Source organism: Megalops cyprinoides, chromosome 8 (genome assembly GCF_013368585.1).
Source record: "Megalops cyprinoides isolate fMegCyp1 chromosome 8, fMegCyp1.pri, whole genome shotgun sequence".
In the NCBI taxonomy this organism is placed as follows: domain Eukaryota; kingdom Metazoa; phylum Chordata; class Actinopteri; order Elopiformes; family Megalopidae; genus Megalops; species Megalops cyprinoides.
The window spans coordinates 21,813,001-21,835,265 of NC_050590.1; the positions used below are offsets into that span (position 1 = coordinate 21,813,001).

General features: G+C 39.9%; 1 protein-coding gene across 1 annotated transcript in view; it reads right to left on the reverse strand.

The window, feature by feature from the left end:
- Positions 1 to 22,265, reverse strand: part of LOC118781894 (neural-cadherin-like) — a 130,808-nt gene that overhangs the window by 69,204 nt on the left and 39,339 nt on the right. The window contains exons 2-8 of the mRNA XM_036535031.1: positions 18,707 to 18,904; positions 13,837 to 14,062; positions 11,374 to 11,578; positions 8,880 to 8,991; positions 6,902 to 7,151; positions 2,630 to 2,772; positions 5 to 177 (exon numbers count right to left, since the gene is read on the reverse strand). Of these exons, the coding sequence (XP_036390924.1) occupies positions 5 to 177; positions 2,630 to 2,772; positions 6,902 to 7,151; positions 8,880 to 8,991; positions 11,374 to 11,578; positions 13,837 to 14,062; positions 18,707 to 18,904 (1,307 nt within the window). The remainder of the gene's footprint in view (positions 1 to 4; positions 178 to 2,629; positions 2,773 to 6,901; positions 7,152 to 8,879; positions 8,992 to 11,373; positions 11,579 to 13,836; positions 14,063 to 18,706; positions 18,905 to 22,265) is intronic.

Here is a 22,265-nt window from a genome sequence, read left to right on the forward strand (position 1 = left end):
GTACCTTCTCAAAAATGGGCTTGTTGTTGTTGACATCATCAACTCCCACGATGACCTGGGCGAAAGAGGAGAGGGGGTGAGGCCCACCTGACATGTTGTCATCAGTTGCTGTGATGTTGAGGATGTACTCCAGGCCCTGCAGTTTAGGAGGGGGGCTGGACCGTAGGCGGATCAGCCCTGCAAGATCAGTCAGCCATTTAGTAGCAAATCAGAGAGCTCCATTCCTCATTAACTCAGACAGAGGAGAGAGGAGGCTTTATGTGTGTGGGCGAGACCAGTAAAAGGTTTACATACATTGGTTTTAAATGAGTGATGCTACAAGAAAAAACAGTACATGGGGCTGAGGGTCTAGAAAAGCAAAGTAAGTTACAGCTTCAGAAATTAATGGGTTGTGGAATGAGACTGGTTGTAGAAAATGCAGCTCTCATGAAAAAGATTACATGAAAATTGTTCAGCTGTAATTCTACTGATTTTCTTTTCATTCTAAAATTATGAATGTCTACAACTGTAGCCAAACTGATCTCCTATTTTTTCTGGCCATAAAGTATTCTGAATTAGCATGTTTGACAGGAACAGTGAAAGCAATGGAAGGGGGATAGGAATTGAAAGAAGGCAGGGTAAGGAAATGAATAAAAGAGAGTTGGGGGTTACAGGAAAAGACTGAGATGGGGACAGAGTTTGAGTTGTTTGATTTGATTATTCAACCAGCACAATGGCCTTGTTCCATATCATCTGCGGTTGCTTCCCCATCCCCTCTCAGAGGGACATTTGCAGATGCACTTTTGTCCCCTCACTGCCTGTGCCCAGTTCCTTTGGACAGAAACTATTGCGTGGGCAGTGAATTCCCATACCTTACTTTGCAATTTAATGACTTGTATTTGTTGGCTTATTTCGAGCCTTCAGTGTGTGGGCAGTGGACAGCATCCTTTTTATCTCCAGAGACAGGGGAGGCAGGGGACACAAATGCATCTGAAGAGACACATATTTACATCCCTTTAAGACCACACTGCTTGGAATCATGTTCTCCTTTTGAGGACTGTATCATTTTTATATCTTTCCCTCAAAAGGCAAGATAAAAGGCATCTTGCATCAATGTGGAATATAGAACATACAATGTTTGCCTTGAAGAACTGGAATTTTTCTGCCCCTAATCTGAAACCAATGCATTGTGCAAGGTGTACAGTGATTTTGGATGTGCCATGGTAACATGTAACCAATTCCCATTTTCATCAAGACTCGATGTGAGATGGTGTTATGTCTTCTAGTATAAATTTTTTGTCTGCTCAACTGTACCATTACCCTATTGCAGTGTTCCAAAGGCTACTCTCAGCCAAGTTCTTATCATGGGCAGAATTCCACATGGCTGAATAACCAATCCCACACAAGGACATGAGACAATATTACATCCGAATGAGTCAGTCCTGTACATCTAAGTCTCATATTTTTTTAGCCCAGGAAGGGTACGCCAATGTATAAGATAAGATATAAAGGACTAGATGTGTCAGCACACCGTCCCACATGAAGGACACTTTCAGGGGCAATTCCTCATGGGACTGGGGCTCAGTGAACTTCTGACAGTTTTGAAGTGTCCGAGGTGCAGTCTCTGTCGGGGGCATGCGGGGAACCACATCAGGTGATGCGGAGGCAGGGAACTGAGAGCAACAGGAGTGGTAGTGTGTGCTTGCCACTGCGTTTGGCTGAGGCGTCCTATGGGACGTGTCGCATGCAGAGAGGCCAGCAGATTTCAAAGTACATAAAAGATGGGAGAGTTTTGTCTCTTGGGTTCAGTAAGCATGCGTCAGTTTGAATGACAGGGGATGCCACTGGCGACTCTCTTTGCATGCCATCTCTCATCAACATCTCATCCCCCTAAATGCTGGATCGAGTGGGGAGAAAGAGCTGAATGCCTGCCCCAGGCAGACTGCACCACGAGTGGGAGCTGCCATCATCTGAGCCACAGCAGTGGAGCCACCACTGAAATCCAGAGGGGTGCCTGACAAATGTCTCACCAGCTAATGCATTTATCTGTTCATCTGTTCCTGGAACATTTAGAATTTAAACTGTAGAATATACTCTCTAACTGATTTCAGAGGATAGGCATAGCAAAAAGACTAAATGTCCACCCACCTGTCACACAAGCTCTACATAATTCAACGGCAGAGAGAGACTAAAGGTAGGAGACTATTGATAGCATAAACTTTGTGCCCGATAATTTGTAAATATTTAATTTTCATATGTTATAAAATATATGTATTCAATATAGGGCTGTTGTTTAAATGGCATTAAATCACTAGGCTTTGCCTTGACCTGAGTTATAGTCAAATTAACACTGAACACTGGGCACGTCCATTTCCCCTGTAGAAAAACCCAATGAATAATTAATTAAATCTGAGGAAATGAATAAAAAATCTGATGATTTGAAGTGCAATGAAAAGGTGTCCGAACCTGATATCTCAAACCTTCAGAAATCAATTAGACATGCAAACATACATGTCTGTACAAACATGTACAAACATACATACATGTTTGTAGGAAAGCAGCTGAGCCCCTTAAAGATCATGCACATTGATGAAGGCCATGAAAGTGCATAAAGTGAAGGAAAGTCTAGGAGAGAGGGAGAAGGCATCACCTTTCTGACTGTCAATAACAAAGTTGCCCTCCTCATTGCCTTCTGTGATTCTGTATGTGATTCCATCTCCATCAGGGTCCTTAGCCAGCACCGTGGCAACGAGTGTGTTGGGCCCAGCATCCTCAGAGACGAAGGTCCGATAACTGTTGGCAGAGAAACACCCTGAAAACAACTCTTCTAGCTTCTACTGAGATCAGTGAACCAACACAGGTAAGACCTTCACAGTTTACCCACATTAAGTAAACACTTATATTTTAACATGAAGAATTCATGATATGTTCCTCATGACTATAAATGATTTATTCAAAAATGCAGTGCCATTCATAGCTAATGAAATGAAATTGCAGCTACATTCAAATGAAATTTTGACATAAAATTTGACAGAAACTCTTTCAGTCCATCTGAGACATGGGAAGGGGACTGAAAGGCTTAGAGCATGTGGAAATTAAATGGTGTCTGTCTTCATAGGCATATGCAGTCCCATCACACCCCTGGCGAAAAACAGGTACAAACAGACACACACCAAAACCTCTTTGGAAACAGCGGTGAGCTCCCAGTCAGATGGTGCTGGCACCAGCACCACACACCAACCATGATGACTCTCCCAGCTAACTGACAACTATAAGCTTGTTATTACTTAGGGAAGTTGGGATCTGTACACACAAACACACACACACACACACACACACACACACACACACACACACACACACACACACACACAAAGTCTCATTCCTCTGCATACCCAGTCCATTAAAATGTACTACACCCATGAAAATAAACAGGCACACACATTTTTCAAAGAGTCATTGGGTGTATGCATACAATATTTAATAAATAAGTTCAGAAGATATGAATTTCTATACAATCAAAGCAAGACGGCTGCATGGCTTGGAGTCCAATGAAGGGATCGCACTTCGTCATGGCCCGAGGTTGCTGGCGCCCATATGGACATCATAAACAGGGAAAAGAAAGTGTGAGATGGGATGGAGGAGGGATGTCATGAACAGATGATGCAGAAAGGAAGTGCTAAGTGTGATTTACATAGTCATGGATGGGACCTGTTTATCTAGGTTTGATTAATTGTGTAAAGATTGTCTGTAAAATCTTTGCTTGGAACTTCAAGTACTGACTACACAGTTGGAGTGAAGAGATGAATGTAGAGTCAGTTCCACTTTTTCCACTGTTGGCCATATGCAACCCTTGGTGAACCGCTCGTGCCTACATGTATATATATGTAGGTGTGTGTGTGTGTGTGTGTGTGTGTGTGTGTGTGTGTGTGTGTGTGTGTGCGAGAGAGAGAGAGACCCCCTGTGTAGCATATAACTGAGTGCATAAACAGAGGTGACTAGTTGTGTTTCAGTGTCAGCCCTTGCTTTTGTTACAATACGTATCCATATATAATTCTTCATTTACTTTTATAAAAAACTTTTATCAATCCATTCCTCACCCAAGGACAATTCTTGTCTGCATCAATTTCAAAATTATGTTGTTGATCATGTTTTAAAAATTATTCATGGTCCCTATAACACTTAATTACAAACTCCAAGTATTTATCTAAGTTTAAATACAGTGTACTCTCTGAAGCTAAGCAGGTTTGCCTTTGTTTACTCTGTGAAACATACTTCCATTTAAAGAGATTGCGAAATGCAGAAGGAACATGACCAGCTTCACAGTGCATTCTCTTTGTCTTTGACTACATTAATATAGTGCAGCAGCTGTCAGTGTGAATAAATGATTGACTTGGCAGTTACCTCTCTTTCAACCTGTATAACTACTGATCAGACTGTGGAGAGGGCTGGCAGCCTTTGGCACCAGCCCAGCACTGACATTGAGGTCATGCCTGTCTGGCCATTAGGAGGCACAGAAGCACCTGCTGTCACCACACTGGAGCGCTGTGCTGTGGTCCCTCTGCTGTAATAAGCTCCTACCTCCCAGTCATTAACATTTAAAAGACATGCAGAGAAGAGGACACAGAAGAGTTCCTGTCCTGCAGAGAGATCTGCAGTGCACCTGAGCACCCCGCCCAAGAATGCAGTGACAAGGAAGGGCCACTGACTGAAACAGACACACACACACAAACACACACACTCACAGACTCATGGTCCACCATCCAAATTCTGTATTTTTAGTGGTCTGTCAGGCCTTCAGAGATCTGTCAGGAGTGAGGGAACGTTCAGTAGGATGGGAGCAAAAGAGAGCAGGACACAGAACTGATTTATCAGCACAGCCGCCACCCTATGCAGTAGTGATTGATGGGTAACAGAGGAGAGCTGACAGACGATTCATATGAGTGATTAGTAATCCTGAGTGGAGACACCACAGTCGTCTAGCCTTCACCCTGCCACCTTGGCCCAACACTTTCCTTGCGCTCGACATTAGTGACCTGTAATCTGTCATAAGCCTCAAAGGGCATTCATTTTTCAAGACAAGATCACTCACCTCCTCCTTCCTCAAAGGAAACCTGCTAGTTTTTAAAAGATGCCTTCCCTTTGAAGAAAAATGCAGGAGTAAAACTGTCACCAGCCTCATGCTCAACTGCAACTCCTGCTGCAGTTACCTGTGCCTTGATCTGTCACCACGGCAACAGGACTAATGACAAACTTGTGACAGGTGACTGACAGTGCACAGCTGGAGGTATGGAGCAATTGGGATGAACTACACAATGGAATCTGTCAGATTGTACTGAGTTCCACACACGCTCTATGCTGCCTCATTATATTCCCCATCAGTTTTAGTTACACCAAAAGCTAAATTCATCTGCAATTGTTTGAGAGTCCTTTGCTCATCAAATCAATGGCAAGAAGAAACAAATTGTGTGTAGAAGTAAATGGTTTTTTTCTTTAAATGTGGTATAAGCCAGAATCTAATTTGCAGTTTAACAATTTGCCAAGTATCATTATGTACAATTAATATTAAACTGAAAGAAATGCACAAATGTGACATTGTTTTATGCATTATTTCACTCCTATCAAATACAATGTGAATAGACACAGCTTTTATAGCACAAAAAATATTTTACACTGCTAATTAGTATAAATTTCTGTCAATTCTTCCAACACTTTGTGGTGTAGTGACCAAGACACCTGTATGTTTTTCTCCTGTCCATTTCACATGACAATATTCTCTTTTCCATCATGCAGCTGAAACCACTGATGCTGAATAATAACAGAAAAAAGGCTCAGTTCAGCATAAAATGTTGAACACCAATTCCTACATCATCATCATCCTACAACATCTATTCAATGCTCCCTCTATTATATGACATTTATGTGTGTGTGTGTGTATTTATATATATATATATATATTATCCACAGAGATCCAAGACAATGCTGGCACATCAGACATACACTCATAACTCTGTGCATGTATTTGATAACAATGCCAGTTTCAAGAGAATCCCTCTCTCTCTCACCCCCCTCTTGCATGCTCTCAAACTCCTAGCCACTCCAGGATGACTGAAAAGGCCTGACTGATTACAGAGCTGCTGCCAGAAAATGGGCCAATTAAAAAAAGCCAAGAAAGAAAAAAAAAAAATGAAAGCCAGCGTGCAAAACCACCAGTAAAAGAAAGAAACAAATATGTATGGATTTTTAGACAAGGAAGTAAAGAGATGGAAGCTGCTTAGAAGATATTAAAATTACAAAACCTAGTTTTTTTGGCTGTGAATATTTTGGGGATTTTGCTGTAATCCAGGCAGCTACATGGAACATGGGAAATGTGAGAGAAACTGAAGCAGCTTTTGAAGCAGAATACACCTGGAGCAAACAGGTATCATGCACGAGTGTAAAAAGTTAAAATATTATACCTTTGTATTCTTGGTCTCATACTCATGTTACACAAAACCTCTTACTTTTCCCCAGAGTTTGTTATGTTACATACCTGTGTTTTACAAAGATAGCCACTGTTCTAGGGAATACTATAGAACTGAGTTCCTACAGAGCACTAAATGTGCATTCTTTTCACATATAAATTGGGTAATATTGAGTTTACAGGAGAACGGAGAGGGAAACTAATGGTACTAGCACCATCAGAACAGAGGAGAGACAGAGGCTACAGGAGGAGGGAGGGAGGGGGAAAGAGAGGATGCAGGGAGAGAGGAAAGAAATGGCAAAAGGGAGAGTGCACAGATAGAGAGATAGGGAGGGACAGGTAGAAGGTGATTGTGCATGGAGAGACAGAGGGAGGGGTAGAAAGGGAAGAAGGACTCAGGGCAAGGGAGAGAGCTGTACTGTATCTCTGAGGATAGTAACAGACAGCTCTGGGACTCACATTTGCTGGGAGAACTCAGGTGCCTCATCATTGACGTTGGACATGCGGATGCGGACTGTGGCAGTCCCAGTGCGGGGTACCTCCCCCTTGTCCACAGCCATCACCACAAACTCATACAGGTGGTTGTGTCGCTCGTAGTCCAGCGTCTGAGCCGGGAAGATGGTGCCATGGGGTGAGATGCTGAAGTCTGGGCTCAGGGTGTAATAGGTGAGCTCAGCATTCAGGTCTGAGTCACAGTCACTGGCTGACACTGGGAAAAGAGACATACTCTTTCAGTCCCACTTCAAATTACATTGTTTTGAATAACACTAGAGGATGGTGATTTATTATTTTGAATCCCACACAGTTGGCACTCTGTGACAAAGGGATAGCCAGCTCCAAGCCTGTAGGGTCACACGCTCTGCTACTCTTCAGTCCACCTCAGCTTGTCTGACATGATCATTTGCATGTCAATTCACCTCCCCTCATACTCCAGATGTAAATCAGTTGAAAATCAGAAAAAGCTCTAACAGGGCAGGAGCTGTAACTTAGGCCTGTAATCTAGGGTTAATGCACCATAACCTAACAGTGTATGTGTGGTTTTGTGAAGCATTTGGGGAGAAAATATGATATATATGTATGCAAAGCCAGAAATATTGAATCTCTGGGAAAAGTGACCTCCAACCCAATATCTTCCTCCAAAAACAACAGTGTGCATTCAAAAGTAACCTCTCTACTTTCACACTGTTGTTTCTCAATCTGAATACATATTTCCAGATTCACTCTGTCGTCAGATACCACAGGTCCTTGAAGCTTTATCAGGATTCAGTTTTACAAGAGAGGGTTGTCTGTGAATGACCAGTATAATTATTTTCCTGTGTTAGCATGGCGTTAATCCCAGGGATAAAAAGTGCATCTTCCCCAGTTATCCCACTAACACAGAACATGAATGCACAATGAAATAGCAATGTCTTTAAAAACTAACATGTTTCATAGACGTGACCTAAATACCCTATTCTCCATATATCAACAGTTCTGAATGAAAATTCTAGTATGACCTGCCAGTCAGCTCAGTCATGTATACAATAATGACTGTGACATGAATGCCTCTGAAACCAGCAATATTTCAGTCACAACTGCTGTTTGCCTGCAGTTTTCAGTTTACCACACAAAATGTCTAAAAAAGAAATATAGAAATAAAGATATAAAGTTGTTATTGGATTGTTTTGCCTGCTATCTGAGTCTCCAGCAGGTCAGTCGTGTCTCAAGTATTCCCTGTTTATAGTCTGAATAAAGATGTCTGCCATTTGTTACTGTACCTCTGATTTCTCTCTTCACTGAGTATGAAACTGATGTATGAATCTGCAATTAACCTGTAGTAAAGGCATAATGGACTCATAAACCTTTCACATGATTTCCTGGCACATGCTAACCATAGTGTATTTGGAGGCATTCTCAGAGCAATTGTTTCATCAGAACATAAATAAGCAAGACAATACATCATTTACGTCTCAAAAAGTGGTATAACATGTGTCCTGATGATGATAACTAACACTTGAAATCTCTGAGATTAGTTTTAGGAGGTAATCTTAAAGTGATCAATCAAAAGTTATTTGATCATCTGATGCCAATAATTCACATGAGATACCCTAAAGGAGACCTGTGCAATCACATAGTAATTTTCATGTCTTAATATGCATCAACAGTGTTCACTTTACAAACTGTCACATTTTTCTTACACAGTTTTGCCATCACATATCAGATACAAGGTGTTACCTTTGTCAAGGTTTGCACACACAAATCTGTCAGACCCTGTCTTATTTTAAAAAACAATACAAGGGAAGGAATCTGTCCATCAACATACAGTAACACAGAAGACTGTCTGATTTATTCATTTATCCAGTCTGACTCATTAATCCTAATCCCCACTGCTTGAATCTTCTCAATCCCAAAAGAGTCCATTGGGGTTTTCTGTCAGACCTACTGAGGGCTCGCTCACCTTGCAGCAGTGAGGTTGCCGTGGTTACAGTCTCAGGGACGCCGTCTTTGCTGTAAATGGACTGCATGAATTCTGGAACGCAGTCATTCTCATCTGTTATCACCACCCGAACCTGTTTAATAAAGAGGGAAAGAAAGAGTGGTGAGCATTATGAAAAGCATTAATGTTTCTAATTGTCTCACTCCCAAGAGAGAGACAAGAAGAGGGGGATTTTCAAGCAGTAATCTCGTCTCTGGCATTCTATCAGTGAGAGGATTTGGTACATGTAAGAAAAGCTGCTTTTGCTGGATTGCCCTTTCAATGTCAACGTTGCCAGTTCTACAGCACCTGTTTGAGGTTTTTTGGGCGGGGTCAGAAAAGTAGTGGAAAAAGAAACAAAATCTTTCCATATTATTCTACAGGACACATTTGCACACACACACACACACACCTACACACACACACACATTCTTTCTCTCTGGTACACTTTAAAAGAGCAAAGAGACAATTTCACTTGATTAATGTCACACTATGGAATGCATCGTATGCATCATTCATGAATGTGTGAAAAGAAATCGCTACAATAGATTTCTTTACAGGCCCCCTTAGTCTGGACATTTTAGTCGGTCTCTGGTTATAACTGCTCAATGGGTTGTCACAAGCTGTAAAGGTTTTCTTGTCCTTCTCCTACTGCTCTATTCATTATGAGTGAACAGTGAGTAGGCTGGAAGTGTGTGTGCTGGCTTGTGATTGCTTACATTACATTCCAGGGAAGATGATGTGAGCAGGCACTAAGTATTTGCCAGATGTGGATGTGGAATCCCCCAAGGGCAGAAACAAAAATTATTTTTAATTTAAGGAATCCTCTGCTAAGGTGAAAGGACAGATATAGCCTATCAATAGCAGCTGCAATAGGAGAGAGGTAATTGGACTCTGTTTACACTCGACAGCCTGATAGAGAAGCATCTTGCTAGTCTCCTCCCTTAGGACACAATGTTTCTCACTAGAATCTCTATGGTGAGGCTGATGATGCTGAGCATGATATGAATGGTTTGAGCTGCTCTATTATTTTGAAGTGAAGATGGTGCCAGGTTTGGTTGCACACTATAGTCTGAAAACCATTATGTTACAGACAGGGACAAAGGGCCATAGAACCAAAAAAGGACATGCTGACAGCAAAGACATTTTTTGTTTTTTGGGTACGTGCTTTGCCAGCATGAAATCTTCCTCCCAGCTTTACCAGTGGATCAGCAGAGCAATGCTTTTGTAAAAGTTTGGCACAGCAGGCAGGTAAAGCTAATGATGAACCATGAGCACACTAATCTCTTCCTCTGCTGAGCATTGCTCTCTCATGCAGCCTCATCTCCACACGGACACCCTGGGCAATGACTGTGTCCACTTCTCCTGTGGTCTTCCCCTCACAGGAGGTCAATTTTAGGGACAGCTGCCAGTCTTTTTGTTAATTTTAAATGGTTGAAGGGACTGAACAATGGTTACTGTGGTGTGGTATGCTTTTTACTCTTTTGTTTGTGAGTTCTCTCCCCTTTCCCATTGCTCTGTAATCTACTGTTTCAAGGCAGGGCAGGCCTAGGGATCACTGAGTAGGGCAGAAGGGAAGTGAGGCATAACACCGAGAATAGGCATTACTTTATACAGCCTGAATTTGATTTAATCCTCTAAGCCTTCTTTTGGAATGTACGGGACTAATAGCAGTATTTTTTTAACCTCCTTCCAGGTTTTTCCATTTTTATGGGCTCATCTGTTGATCTGCTCAGAGTTTTTCTTGAGGGTTTCCTCCCTATTCTGCCCTATCCTTAAGCAATCCACTTTCAGGCCTGGCAGGTGATGCCTCTTACCAGGGTTCACAGCTAGATCACCTCACAGAATTACACTGCCTGTGAATCTCAGAAAGAACTTTCATGTAACAATCCAGACTTTCTCTGAAAGCCAATGGCACTCCATAACTTCCAGCCTAAAATACTGAAGCTGACAAATGTCAGAGCCAAAACATGGCACTTAAAAGCATTGGGCAGTTGTATCTACCAAAGCTTCCATTAAGGGCTACTTTGTCTGGGTGTACTGGACTAGGGAACCTTCATTAACATAGCATGAATGAAAACCATATCTATGAAGCCCAGATGGACTCGAAACAAAATCAGCCCATATAGAAGAGTAATATAGGATCTGTTTGTTTTTTAAACAAATCATTGTACCCCAAAGAGAAATGTTCAAATTTCCAGCAAACAACCAATACCAATGCAGTATAATAATAGAGTGTTATCTTTTACATTTTTGCCAGTTTTATTGACCACTGTACATTGAGCTGTTTAACACATATATCATTTTTTCATTGAAACGGATGAGATCTCACTGTTCATTTACAAATTCTTTTTTGGTCACAATAGTGACCATTCAATAACGTGAAGTCATCAAGAATCTCCTGATAGGACTAGCCTAAATCAGCTGATCCCACCTCAATTTTAGTGGCTCAGTGGGCTGACTGTGCTGGACTCACCTCTGCAGCGCTGCTCAGGCTGTCCTGGCTCTCACTGGCCCGCACTAGCAGCAGGTAGCGGTGCTGATCGCTCTCATAGTCAATGGTGCGGGTCAAGCTGATCTCGCCTGTCTCCTGCTGAATGGAGAAGAGGCTGCTGGGGTTGATAAGCAGGCTGTAAGTGAGTGACTGCTTCTGGAAGGACACTGCAGGGACCATCAGGAACCTAAAGGGGTAGAGACATTGTTATTTCTTATATACTGGTTTGGTGCGCCGTGTGGAACGGCAGCAAGTCCTTGTAGCACCATACCCCTGAATTTCCCCAAGGGGATGAATAAAGTATCTATCTATCTATCTATCTATCTATCTATCTATCTACCTATCTATCTTTAATCAAAAATCAATTTACTGGTCTTTCTTTACTTTCTCTCTACATTTTTATTATTAGTAGTATGAGTTGTAATCGTAATAGTAGTATGAGGCTGCATGGCATTGACCACCCTATCCAGGGCCAAACTCCTAAAGAGCACAAGTCAGAATTGCAAACCACCAAACATAAGGAATGGGTCTTTTGAAGTCAACCTCCCCAACAAACAAGTTTAAGAAGTAGGTAGAGCAAGGGAGTAGTTTGGGATGGTTTGGATCAGTGTGCATTAACCTGACCACATCATGGGTATGATCAAATACATGCTCTGAACGGTGTATAGCTCTACCTGAGTGAAATGTGATTTACAAGAGAGAAATAAAGGTTCACATAATCGCCTTGTTACACTAAGCATAAGTATTTCTTGCAGTAACTGGAAGGACACAAGTTATTGAACTTGTCCATACAAACAAATGGACTATTCCACCTCCTTTGAATAGGCATGAAAAGTCATGTAAACATGACACATAATTACATGACATACATTTTTTATGCCTAAGAAATACATCACATTGAATGTCATCCTTGCTTAGTAAGTATATGAGTCATAATCATTCTCTGTGTTATTCACACCACTCGGTACATTCAATACATGAGGAAACTATGAGAAAAATATTTTTATTTGAAATATTTGTATTTGGTTATCTTAAATGTTATGAACGGGCATGTGTTTGACACATACAAATATATTTGAAGTGCCAATTCATAAGTGAATTGCCCAACTATAACTTACAGGTAGTTGGATACATAAAGTTGCATATAATATTCAATAATTAAAATGCAGTTCCATCAGAATAGTCTCACCATTCCCATTCATTATAAAAACTGAAAGATTGTCAATGAAAAGTAGATGACACAACTGGATATTTGAAACAAAGACCTAAGATCCACATGAGTGCCCATATATCTCCTTCACACTAACAAGTGAGTTACAGCTAGTATGATGCCTCCACCTCATTGGACCATGAGGAAGAGGATGTTGCTGCAGACACTTTAGGTAGAAGCCAGTCACAGTCAATGTAAAGCGTGATTACCAATTACTGCACCACCGCCCGCAGACATACAGTTTCAAGCTGAGCTGGTTAAACAATCGAAATTCCCATGCAATAAAAAGGCATTTGTACACAGACAGCTCCAGTGAAATCGTTTCTGCCTGGACTCGCTGGGCACGAACTCTGTCTCTGATTATCACAGCCTGCTCTATTTCACGTGGAAACAGCAAGCTGCCTTGCAGTGGACTTTTTGCCGACCTGTTAAATCAATTTGATGCACAAACAAGAGTGGAAGAGAGAGAAAACAGCAGGGATGGAGGGGGCCCCAGCAATCAGCTGACCCCCTCCCCACTTTACCCCCCCTGCTGGGTGCATCACACACAAGCAGAAGACAGTGAAACGCTATCCATGATTAATGTACAACTCCAGTTTGCTGCCTGAAAGAACACCCCCCTCTCTCCAGAACTGAATCAAATCTTATCTGGAGAATCTATGAATTAGCTGCTTCACTGTTATCACTCACCAGCCACAGCCAATGGAAATAGGTGTTACAATTTCTGTTTGTTCTGTGATGCATGCTGGAACGATTACAAATTAAAAAGAAAATTACACTCTGCAAGTGGTTAATGCCTGACCCACCACTAAAGACCATACTGATTAGCCATGCATCTTTGGAATGTGGAATTAATAAAGTAGGAATCAAACATCTGAAAAAAGGTACAAATTAAAATCTGTGTTTGGCAAAACAGAAGTATAATATAAGAAACGGGAATAATGATTTGGGAGAGGATTAGTTCCAAAGCAGTTAGTATCATGCATGTGAAACACGGACTGTATAGGCCCTGATAAACCGTACTTGTCATTGCTATAAGTACTTTAGGCTCCAGTGAGCTTCAGCAGAGTAGACCCCACTGTGTCCACAAGCAGCAAACAGAGGCAGACAGTCATTACAGTGCTCCAAGGAGCCACATAAGCCACCTTCAGCACATGCCTATACCCCCAGTGCACATGTGTTTCCCTACTTCATTATGCAGTATGGACATGAGAATGTGCATGTGAGACACTCACGGCTGTCCTTCTGGAGTGTTCTCAGGAATAGATATGGAGTAGGACATGTTGGTGAATTGGGGTGCTCTGGGTCCTGCTACCACGGACACCAAAGCTGGGGGACTTCGGCTGCCCATTTTGTCCGCAGCCACAACATTCAGGAGGTACTCCCTGTCCTTCTGTAATGGCAGTCCTGTCGTCTTGATATGGCCGCTCTTCCTATCCACTTCAAAGCGGCCATCACCACCTGCAACCACAAAGAAGCAATCTCAATACTCAATAGAACTGACTAAAAAGCACACTTATCCACATATTCCACATTCTCTAATGTCACCCTCATAACCCCACACATCACTGTTTCACATGCACTCTCATCACTGTAACCAGGGGCGTTTCGAGCTATTGAAAAAAGATCAGGGGCTAAGCCAAGTTTGCCTGGGGCTTGTCTTTTTTTTTTGAAGGGAGATCGGCATCAGTAGGTTGGGGAGGTTATGTCTACCTTTATAACAAATAAATATTATCACACCTTCGGATGCTGCAAGTCAAGTTCTGCTCTGTCACACAGTCTGTCTGTTGTTTTGCTAGAAACACCTCCTTTTCAGGGCAAAAATATTCGGGGCTAGGCTTAAAATATTTGGGGCTATAGCCCCGAATGATCAGACGTAACGACGCCACTGACTGTAACAAACATCCATACACACCTCCGTAATGAATACAATGATTCATACACCTAATTGTTACACTTCTGCTCTACTCATAATGCTTACAGACATGGATACAAATCATTAATTACTCTTTCAGTGTGGTCCTCATACACTACTCAAATAATGACTTAATCAAGTCTGAATAAGAAAGGAATGCTACATCTTCTACTGTTACAAATTATCTTATATTGTTAAAAAATATTGTCACAGTCTATATATCTATGATGAAGTCCAGTCAGTCTATTCTTCAACAGAGATCACTTCAGACAGACCTCTGATAACACTGGTGACCTTGCCTGAGTTTTGTTGTTTTGAACACAAATTAACTTCACATTTCATTAGCACATTTGACTGTGAAACTTCTTGGATACCTCACTCAGCATATGGAAATCCAATTCATTGAAGACCATTAAAACAAGGCTTTTCACGTAAATGCATGCACTCAAGATCTCCACAGTTGCACCTGCAGACACTGCCTTCCCAAAACCTATCAAGCTTCTCTTGGGTTATTAAATAGAGCACTTACAGCACTGATTCATTGATTTGTATTGTGCTTTTATATACTAATCTTGCAGTCAATCATAATTATATATTTGTCTCCTAATCAGGTTAGCAGGGCTAATTAAAAAAAAAAATCCTTCATGGAGTCTCACACTGAATTAGAATAATAACAAGTCTCATTTGAATAAGTCCATCTTTGGTGTTTGGCCACTTCTTCTTGCTTTTCCAACCTTCTTTCTAAGGACATTGTAAAATAGAACCATACACACAGCTGTTTACTGTACAGTATATGTCTTTTTTTTAAATATAAGAGGCTCCAGATAACACAACCATCAACCATCACATCAACCATTTTATACACTGCTATTGTGCAAAATGCACTGTTGTGTAGGGTGATTTTAGAACGTAAAGAAAAGAAAAAACATCTTGGCAATTTTTCACCTTTACATCATTACATTCATTAATGAAAACAAAAGACAATGAAATATTTAAAAAGACACATTTGTTTTAATAGCTGTATGTAGCAATTAGTAAGCAAGGTTCCAAAACAATACATTGTACTTAATCGATTCAATGTTGCCCCTGGTTTCAAGTTGCAGTCAAAAGAAAACACAGTTGAAGGGCAAACCCACAACCTTAAATTCAATCTGCAGTGCTAAATGACTTTGTACATGAAGATATTTCATGTCATTTTTTTTTTATCTGACATCGATGTGTTACTGTTTGACCTTTTGAATTGGTCCATAGGAGGATTTTTTTGGTCACGCACAACTGTAGATGCCAGTCCTTTTCTTCTCCCCACACACAACAAATTCTGTTCCTATTACACAATCATGCTTTTTGCAACAAATGTATCTTTTTTTAAATCATGTGTAAAATTTTCCTGATAATTGTTGTGAAGCTCTGAAGTGATTTTGCAATTTGTATCCTTAACATTTTTACTGATCAACTGCATCTGATACAAAAGGTGAAATCTCTTAATGTTGTCAATACAAAGACAGCTTGTGCTCAAGTTTTCACTTTGATGCATCGACATATCCTAAAATGAAAACTTGGTCCTTCAGTGTGATTGCTTGTGGACAATCTGCAGTAGCTTGCTTGCTGCTGCATTCCCTATTGCATTTCTTGTCATCCACCAATAGTCAAAAGAACTTGTTTTAGATTAAATCTAGTTGAGACCAGTTCAGACTCAATTCCTGTGCAGCAATTACACTCTGTAAAATTGACTTCTGCTTCCTCGTTTTAGAAAAAAATATCTGAGTAGCTAAAACAATTTATTATTTTAGGTCACCAAGAGCCTACATTTTGGTAGCCTAGAGGACTAGCAGTTAAACTAGTGATTTGCCCAACCCTCTTATTACATAAATATATGTGTTAATCACTTGTTTTTGTATTTTTAAATTAAGTGTGCTTTTGTGATGAAACAAATCTTCTTTCACACATAAATCTGTATTCAGTACAATACAGTATTCACAGATTTCCACAATTGCAGGAATCTCAATAACTTATCCCCCACAAATAGCAAAAGTCTCCTGTGCATGCAAAAAAATGAGATCAGTGCTGCAAAAAATTAAAATCAAAATGTAATTAAAGATGAAATGAAAATTAGTTCATTTTAGTTTCAATGGTTGTTTAAAATTTTTAAATTACAGACTGAAACACCCAAATGTTAAAACTGTCAAAAACTTGCTACCTCAAATCAACTAAATACATTATTTCTATGAGTATACCCCTATCCTCATACAATGCACTGCTGGTGTGTCTGTGACTTCTACAGATTCAAGATTTACTGGAACCTATTTATTTAGATTACAAAAGCAGTCCTTCAAAAACAGCATTTCCTGGCAGCATGACTGGGGTAGTCTCTGTGAGTTACAGCCCACCAATCACCAATCAGTTTTTCATGTTATCTGTAGGAGGTAGAATATTATAAGGTATTTTTGAGGGAAAAAGTTGAAAATGCTTCCTGAGAACAAAGCACTCCTTATTAATACTAAATCATACAGGTGTCAGACAAAAAGCTGACAAATCTCTATGGACACAAGGCATGTGGGTGGTTCACATATTCCATTCAGTTGCAGAAAATAACATACTGTTCAAAAAATATTTTTACAGAAGTTGGTACAAATTAAGGCATTCCATGTCCATGAAATTATCCATATTTACTTACAGTGCTGTCTTCATTAGACAAATGAAGGGCCTTTTTGTCCCACACAACCCAGCCAAATTGTGTTCTGACTTCATGATATAGTTTCACACCAATATCATTTCTCAAGCATGATTTCAGTGACTGGTGTCCAAATCACTAACAACATTAATGTAGTTAGGTATTTTATTATCAATGACAGAGACAACTCAGGAATTATCATCTTGTTAGACTGAATATGACAGAATATGAGAATGATTAAGAAGCAGACAACAGCCACAAAAAACCATAAGACACTTATGTGGTAATATGTTCAAAGCCAAAAGGATTCATCGGTGTCAGAAGCCTCTGCCCACAGCCAGGTGCAATCCCTTCATTGGACTCCAAGCCAAATAAAAGTACCACCGTAACCACATGCAACCTTCACATTTTGACTGTATAAAAATTTATATCTAGTGAAATGCAAAATATGTTATGAATTTTTTTTTGTTTTTTTTTTTTTTTGTTAATCTGAATGAATGTATCATCCAACAAAAGGAAATAAAAGAACCTCTTTCTAAAACATTAAATGAAATTGTAATTTGTCATATTTTGATGCAAAAATCTTTCTGTGATAAATGTTATAAAATAAATGTTCATCTTCTAATGTTCAACTTGGTAATTATTGAAAATATCACTCCTTTCAATATACTAATTACCATTCTCACAGACTTTGATTTCTTGCTTCAATTTTCATGTTTCAGTGAACTTCAGACTCTGTATTTCACCCGGAATATATTAAGTGAAATACAACTTCTCTAATACACCATTATAGCTAATACATCATTAAATAATACTTGTATTTACTTTAATATTTTTTTAATTAAATAAAAAAAAATTATTAAGTTCTCTAATTACTTGCTGTTTACTTAAGAAAACACTGAAGATAACTGAATGTTTTTTTTTTCTTAAAATGCCTTCATATGGATACAAAATTCTATGGTGATGAGGAAACACTGACCTATAAATTGACCAAAATAAAACTTGAATTGACAGCATTCTGAATAGACATGCAAAAATGTTGATTTTCAACAAATCTATAAATTAGATTAGTCCCACTAATTATGATATTTTCAGTATGATGTGCAATTTACCATACTTTATATTGCATGACTTAATTCAAAAGACACAAATACACTTTCCTGCATAACTTTTCTTGACATTTCTAATAATCCAGTTGGAAACTGTAAAAATTGGCATAGAGTTGGTCCTTTGCATATGCCTGGATTCTAAACTGATTAAGACTTCATAACTAAGAGGTTAGGATGACTCCTTTCATACGTGTTGGATTTTTCTAGAAGAGTTGTTGTCTGCATTATCTACTTAGTGAGCTGGTGAGCCACATTTCAGTTTAAATTATTTAAAAATGTTGATATGCTTTGTGAAAAACAACTGCAATACAAAAGCAAAAGGCAGGTAAAAGCAATCAGTGGAGTATAAGAAATACATATGGCCTTAATCTCACTTTAATCCTTATAAATCAAACAGAATGTGTACTCACCATCAGAAAGGAAGTACTCCACCTCCCCATTGCTCCCCTCATCCCCATCATGAGCATGCAGCTTGTAGACCACTGAACCAGGTGGTGCACTGGGGAACACCACAGCCAGGTAGGGGGATGGGACCATGGTCCATTCTGGGGCATTGTCATTCACATCTGTGACAATCAGCTCTACCCTGACAAGGTACCAGTCTGGACCTGAAATGAGTGAGAGGATGTGTTTCAAATTGTCAGTAATTTTTTTTTTCATTCACTTCATTTCCTAACAATCAATTAACTAAGCTTGAAAAACTTGCATATTTATAACACTCTATAACCCTATAACACAGCTAGTACGCAGGTATGCAAATGTAGATTTTATCCTGGTGATTTATACATTTCTGCATCTCTGACCATGAATAAAAAGCCCATAAAAATCAAAAGACAGGGTACGGAACAATGTATTGGGATGCTGAAGGCATGAATGTCACACCAATATCATTTTTGCAGTGGCAATACATTTAGAGAAATTTATCTTTTACTGTTGTTACCCACAACAGCCTGTGCAGCAACACATCAAACATCTGTGTAAGATGGATATAGCTGATTGAGGCATGTATGGGTTTTATGTTTCTTCTCTCTTAAATGGCTACAGCGAAACCTAGACATGCTGTGTGGACTATCTATTCACCCTTCATGAACGCAACAGAGCACCTCTGGGATGCACTGGATTGGTCTGTGTCTCAACAGCATCACATACAGTACATTTGTGGACACGGATACATCACTTCTTGCAGAAAGCTTCCCTAAAAAGCAATAAACACTTACTGTATAAAGCCAATGCCACATTGGGTATGACCATTGCTGGCAACAAGTGACTTGGGAGACACATCATTTATAAAGCTCATTCAATCAAAAAAGGTTAAAATGAGTGTGCTCTAGAATTCTGCACAGGCCATTTTTCCACCTAAAAAAGAAATAACGCTTTATTTTGTCCATTAAAAGCATCAATTATCATTTGGTGTGTTTATCTTGTATATAGTTAATAAAAGGTTAGAAATGTTATAAAAGAATGGTTAGAAACAGGTTAAGTAAAGTACCCTTATCCACATATGTGTATGTGACTATCATAATCTCAGTAATTAGATCAGGGGACACAGTAGGTACTGTGTGAAATGAAGCTTTTTCTTCATTCAGGCAATGCCATGCCCCGAAAGGACATTGTAGGGCATGAATTGAAGGGGGCCTCCACATGTGCGCTAAGCACTCTCAGATTTCAGGTTGCCATACAATCACAGTTTAATGTTTTCCATCAACTTCAAGAGGCACTGTATAAAATCATCTTATCTCTCTGTTCATGCTGGAACTATTTGGACAGATTATAGCTGGGGCCTGGAATGGTCATGCTGTTGGTAGAGAGGGGTGCATGGATATGCATTGCTGGATTCCTGATAACTCAGACTCATAAATCAGAAGGAGAGGGAGCTAAGACAGGGTGGAGCAAGCCCTGAAATATGTTACAGTCATCGTCAGATGAGCATAGGTGAGGGCACTGACACACACACGAACATTCACACTACACTGTGTACATCTTCTGTTCCCATGTCTTCTTACTGCCGGAGGAGTACCCATTATATTGGAAGAAAACCTTGTTAGTGCAGTTGTAGCAGAGCTGAATAGAGTAACTTGTGTGAGCAAGCATAAAGCCTGTTGAGTAGCAGGTAACAGGTAGCCGAGCAGTTACAGCGGTTACGTCACTCATTTGAGACTTGGTTAGCTAGCGTTGTTGCTGATAGAGTTAGGGGCAAATTGCCTCTAGCTCTACTGGTAACAATGCTGGCTGTAAGGGGAGGGCAGTGAGCAGTGAGAACCTCGGATCAAAACTTGCTTGCTCACTAACCCACCTAACATCTATAAGACAAAATGCAGTCTACACCCACTAAACAGTACTATGGAACAAGTAACCCTTTCATATAGGTTACCTACTGACCAGCAGTGTTTTGCAACATCACACTTCACAAGAGGCTAGCTCAAAGTTCAGTTCACAGATTAAAATGAACAATTTCATGTTCATAGTTCACAATTTTTCAAATTTGAGTTCACCGTCCCAGTTCGTTTCTTTTTTTCCATTTTTTTAATGAGCCTCTCCAGGGACTATTGTATGTGTACGTCTACATGCGCAAAGATTGTTACGCGGGATATGGGCAGTTGGTTGCGAGCTGTCCAGCTGTCTATCTGATGAGTTTCACTAATAAAAACTAGAGTTGTCCAAATAATGCGTTAATTTCGATTAATTAAAAAAATCGTCAAAAAATTAACGAAGATTAATCGCACTCTGTAATGCCCCTTGACCCCATACCTCACTGTGCATTTAAGCATTTATCATACCGAACTGCAGGCTAGCTAGTTTGTTTTATAAGCTATCATACACGGAAACGTATCCACATTAGCGCTGTCGATAAATGCGAATTAAGTTCGCATTGGTGTAATCAGCGATTGTATCGGAACATCGATAAAGCGGAGTGATACATGTGTAGTTAAAAGTGCCAGTGCTGTTATACTGAATATCAGCACTCATGGAATGCCTCTTGTCCAATCAAATTACTTGGTCGGAACTAACTGTTGTATAAAGCACAATTTGAACATAAAATGCTTCTCATGGCAAATATTGATATATGCGATTAATTTAGGTTAATTAATCACAAAGCATGTAATTAATTAGATTAATTTTTTAATCGCTTGACAACCCAAATAAAAACGTCTCAAGTGTGGAATAACGCCGTCCGTGTTTTATTCTTCAAGCAGTAACTTTAACACACCCAAGGATTCCGAATCTCGCGCAAACCTGAACGAGCTCAAGTTCCCGTTCTTTAGTTGCAAACGGATACGTTCAAGTTCACCGTTCAAAAAAATGACCACGTTCAATGATCGCGCTCTTTTAACGCGTTCATGCACAACACTGCTGACCAGCCCAATACTGACAGTACAAAATGGGAACACATTACAAGTAATGGCTACATTTGAACCTGAGTCATGGGACATTATTGCAAATGATATCGTTGTATTAGGTTAAAGCCTTTACTGGGTTTCTTTGCTTTTTCTTCATTACGATCATCTCCCCTCACTCTGAGTGTTCAGGTCCCTATGGCTAGTGGGTGAAAAAGACAACAGGCGTGCTGACAGGCGCCAAGAAATGGGCAGTCACCTGGGAATCAAAGTGCCCTGGACCCTGATCCTGTCATTATGCCTTTACCCTGACAGAGAGAATGTTATCCATATTCACAAGCAGGCAGAGTGAGGCTAAAAAAATGAAAAATGGTGACAGAGGTAGGAAAAACAGTAAGAATAGTCACCACAGAACAGCTATTTTGGATTAAGATACCACAATGGCAAAATAAAATGACAGAGAAAACACAAGCAGGGGAGTAACTGGATCTGTTAAGGAATGAATGAATGAATAAAAATAAGTAAAAACAACATATGAAAAAACATAATTAGACAGCCATTTCATAATACAATGAGTAGATACTGTCATTCACACTCTGTGCCTTAATTGATACTTTCTGATTTTCTCTTTGTT